Here is a 4589-nt window from a genome sequence, read left to right as displayed (position 1 = left end):
TTGTTTTCATCGGCCATTTTATTACCTCCCGGCTTGTTTATTATATTGTTATAACTGCTCGCTAACAGTTTTATGAAAAACATTTGCAGTCAAAGATAAAACCGTACCATGAAGTAAAGTCTTAAAATTAAATTAATTAAATTAAAACTAATTCAATTAACTTCTGTACAGTCACACTTTACTTTGTCTGTACATAAGTTTGCTTAAGTCATTCTAATGTCTATATACTTAGTCAAGTTTCATCTTATACTTGGTGACCAATGATCAGTGAGTGGACATGGATAAGAAAGGGCTCGGGGAGTTGATGTAGTTGCGTGAACCGCACAAACTGTAAATCGAGAAGATACTTCCTGTTTGTTTCACGATTAGCGGAAGGACAAAACTTAATACTAATTTAGGAGAGCAATGTGGTCAAAGCCATTTATCAGAGTGCTGACTTTAAGATTCCACTTGATTTAAAAAAAAGATAGTTACCGCTTGGGAAGCTGTGAGACAAAATGAATTAGTCATACCAACTTCCCTTTTTTATGTTAAATTAAGAGCATGTATGGAAATGTAATTCATATAATGTCAGGATGCAGTTTGTAGACTCAAACAAATGAAGTTTAATATATACAATATATTCTATAGAGTCATGTTTTTAAGATTGTTGGTGGTAGTTTTCTCTATTAGTTTTATTGCTTACTGTAAATGTGCATTAGAGAAATATGATTCAAATGTTTCTTTATAAATTCATCATTTATTTGAGGTTTCACGTACATTCACTTTACAGAGAGAAAGGTGGAAGACATAACCTTCGATGGTTACCTGCATACTCTTTGATGGCAGGAGAGGTTTGTGGTTTTATATGGTTATGTCTGTCATGGGGTATGCACCATATCTATCATCTATTCTGAGAACTAGTGGGTTAAATTGGTCCTCAGATTCAACTGCTGCTGAATTTACAGTCGTAAACAAAACCGTTGCCGTCATCATGTTGTTCACTCATTCATGTACATCGAGTTAGTAAGACCTGGCATTGAATATTTCACTTTCTATAATCAACCAAGTGGAAGTCCTGTGCCATAAATTCTGTTTTAATAAAGCCACATATAACAGGCAAACATGTGTTGGATACACGGTCATTTCGATTTATGGTGCTTAATTATTATAGTGACTTCTATATATTGAGTCCGTGTATTTCATGTTAAGTGAAATCCAATTAATATAATCCAGGAAAAAATATTTTAATTTTACCTTTATATATTGTTATTAATATGAATTGGCCCTGTTATGACCAAAGAACACCGGATGTGAGAAAGCTATGCCGCATTATGAAATCCTTTTACTAACAGTTGTATTTCCATAATTATGATACAGTTTTCTCAGAATTACAAGATGATATTTTATTCACATGATGAAATAAGTATGAAAACATCTGGATAATGCAATGGACTTCAATAGCAAGAACTAAACTATGTCAATACATAGAGAGAAAAGAAAATATAATACAACTTTACAACATTAGCATATCTATATTATTGCATTATATATATCGAAAGGCAATCGAGTGCAGTCGATATATACTGGGTAACTACTGGATTATGCGCTGCAGGATTTACATACCAACTTTGAAAGAAACATGTCACTTTTAAACCAAATTAAAGCTGCGGGGCTGCATTCATCTCAATGATTTACTTGATCACAGCTGGCTGATCGACTGGGAGCCTGTTTCTCGAGTTTTCTTCTCTGAACTTTCAGCAACGTCTGTTTGGGACAGATGAAGAGCTTTCCTGCAGATGTTCTTGAAGGCAGGGCTGGAGAAGTAGTAAACGACAGGGTCCAACACGCTGTTGAGATAGGTCAGGCTAATGGTGAGGTAAAACCCGGTGGTCAGATTTTCCAGAGCAGGGCAGACTTCAGATTCGGGGCGGCTGCTGGCTACTTGATTGGTCTTGATCGAAATCAGCAGCTGCGTGATGTTGCTCGGGAGGAAGCAAATCATGAAGATCACGGCCACGACTGTAATAAAGTAAAGAGCCGTCTTAATCTTTGCATGGTGGGCCAACTGTCTCCTTCTCAGGTGACCAATAATCTGGAAGGTGCAGAAGAGAATCACAAGCAGAGGCATATAGAAGGAAAAGAGAAACACAAACGTATGCCAGTTCATAGTAAACTGAGATTCAGTTTCAATCATGAAGCTCTCGCAGTAGGTTGTGTTGCTGTGATTCAGACTGAAAACATGAGCTGTCATTGAGATTGTGACCAACCATAGTGCAACTGCTCCACACACGGCTTTGGAGATACTCAGAGAGTTGATGGAATTATGGGGATGCACCACGCGCATGTACCTGTCCACAGCGATAGCCATCAAGAAGAGGGTACTTCCACTGCGGTTCATTGCCAACATGAAGAGGCAGATGTTACACAGAGGGACTCCAAACATCCACTTGATCTCAGACATGTAGTAGCTTGCACGGAAAGGCAAAGCCAAGAGGAGCAGAAAATCAGCCATTGCCAAGTTGAAGAGTAACACCGTGCTGCTCTTCCAGGGCTTCAGGCGGAAGATGAAGATCCAGAGAGCCAAACCATTTCCAAGGACTCCCAAAACAAACTCTGTCAGCAACAGTGGAGGGAGCACACTGATCAGCAGGGTTCCATTGAAATTGCATTTCATGTTGAGTTGAGTGCTGCCTCGCCGGCTGCAGATCAGAAAAATAACTCTTTGAGGAGTGTTTGCAATATTTAAAGTGAAACGCCAAAACGAAAAAAGAAGTGTTTGTGGTTTTTGCATTGACAGGAAGCCCGGCGGTTCTGCTTTTTAATAAACGTGAACACGCAAAGTCATCTCTATTTTCAAGTAAGCTATGATACATTTCTATAAAAAGCTACAAAGTGTTGGTTAAGTTCAGGGTCCAACAGGTAAAACCCATGTTACAGCAACTTCAAGGTGCAAGGTGCAAGGTGCAAGGTGCAAGGTGCAAGGTGCAAGGTGCAAGGTGCAAGGTGCATGACTACAGACTGGGGTGAACCACAACTACTTTGAACACAAAGGCTGGAGTCTCTTAATCTCACTGAGGGTCCCAGTTCACTGATGTGCTCCAGCCAGCCTAAAGAGCACAAATGTATACTTTTGTAAATGGGATTATTGATTTGAAGCTGTTGGTATAGTTATTAAGTCTTTAAACCAGATCCAACAATGAGGAAGGAATCTGAGAAGTGTGACATCATGTAGGTTTGGTGTTGTAATGTCCAATTCAAATTGAATCAATGAAGAGAAACAAAATGGAAAGTTAGTCTGATTATCATGCAAATTCATTACTTCAGCAGCTGATCCACAGTCCAGCGTTGGTGTTGTATAATGTTTTGTTCATGTTCCCTGGTGAGGACCTTTGAGGCTATTTCATAGACTTATTTTAAGATAAATTAATTAAAGATTGTTTTTAACGACCGCTTTACATTACGCAGTTAGAGACACACATGAGTTGAACATAGCATAACACAAATGTGATTTTGTATAAGGTAAGTACCGTATTTGATGAGTATTATTTACTAGATTTTGGACCCCAGGAAGACTAGCTGGTGCCATAGGCTTCAGACAAAGGGGAACCTTTTGAATACATAAATATAGTGAAATAAATTCACATTCTGCAGAAACTAATCTTTCAGACAGCAGCGATGTATGTGCTGCAGACACGAAGTAAACCAAAGTGTTAAAGCTTTTGTGAGTTGTATGGATATTTATACTTAATAATGTGGGGGGGGGGGGGGGTCCGTTATGAATCAACACTGCTGAGGCAAATAAAAATGTAAAATATCATCTCATCTTTATTTCAACTGCACTTCCCGTTTAGCAGATCAGAGGTAACACTTCATGCATGGTGACTTTGACATCTAAATTAGTATATTTCCGTAGACAGAACATGTACGAATGTATTGTACATGTGTACATAAGTAGATTCCTGTTGGTTCCACACATGCATCATAAATATATGGAGTTTACAATTATTATTTCTTGGATGAAATGTGACGGTTTTGTAGACGAGGGGACGAGCGGGATGATTTGGGGTTGGTGTAATGCAACGATATAGTTTGTATTTAAAATATAATGTTTACAGTATTTTGAATATGTATTGAGTAAACAGTTGTGCATCTATGTGTAACTTATGGGAATTTATCCATTGACATTGTTAATAAAGAAATAATCACACAAAAAAGAAGAGTAGTGTAACATGAGATTTAAATTAATTTGGAGAATAACTTGGAAATAATGAAGAAATAACCAAAACAAGGCAGACATGTGTTTTCTGTTGTATTGTGTTCAATTTGTGACAATATTTTTAAGTTATTAACAGTGTCACTTAGTCATGCTGGTGTTTTAGGATTATTGGTCCTTTCATAAAGCCTAATAATCAGAGGCTACAGCTCACACACTCAGTTTGTTAACCACTATTGCTGTCTAGTGGTTAACATTTGAAAATGTTGCTTTTGCCGTATATGTTTTTGGGAGACTTGGTCACGTGAAGCATGTTTCACTGAATATTAATCTTAATGTGAGTTTAAGGGAAGTTGTGAGCTGGTTCTAATTTTAATAATAAGAAAGGAGCGAA

At 37.7% G+C, this 4589-nt stretch overlaps 1 protein-coding gene across 1 annotated transcript; it reads right to left on the bottom strand.

Annotated features, from left to right (window-relative positions):
• Positions 1-719: 719 nt before the first annotated feature.
• On the bottom strand, positions 720-2676 carry LOC115013686 (hydroxycarboxylic acid receptor 2-like). Its single transcript, XM_029440140.1, has one exon. It carries the CDS (start codon positions 2654-2656, stop codon positions 1682-1684), a length of 975 nt encoding a protein of 324 aa, XP_029296000.1. The 5' UTR covers positions 2657-2676; the 3' UTR covers positions 720-1681.
• Positions 2677-4589: the final 1913 nt, after the last annotated feature.

This window comes from Cottoperca gobio, chromosome 9 (assembly GCF_900634415.1).
Source record: "Cottoperca gobio chromosome 9, fCotGob3.1, whole genome shotgun sequence".
In the NCBI taxonomy this organism is placed as follows: domain Eukaryota; kingdom Metazoa; phylum Chordata; class Actinopteri; order Perciformes; family Bovichtidae; genus Cottoperca; species Cottoperca gobio.
Note: the sequence above shows the minus strand (reverse complement) of the source record. Positions and strands in the feature narration are given on the sequence as shown.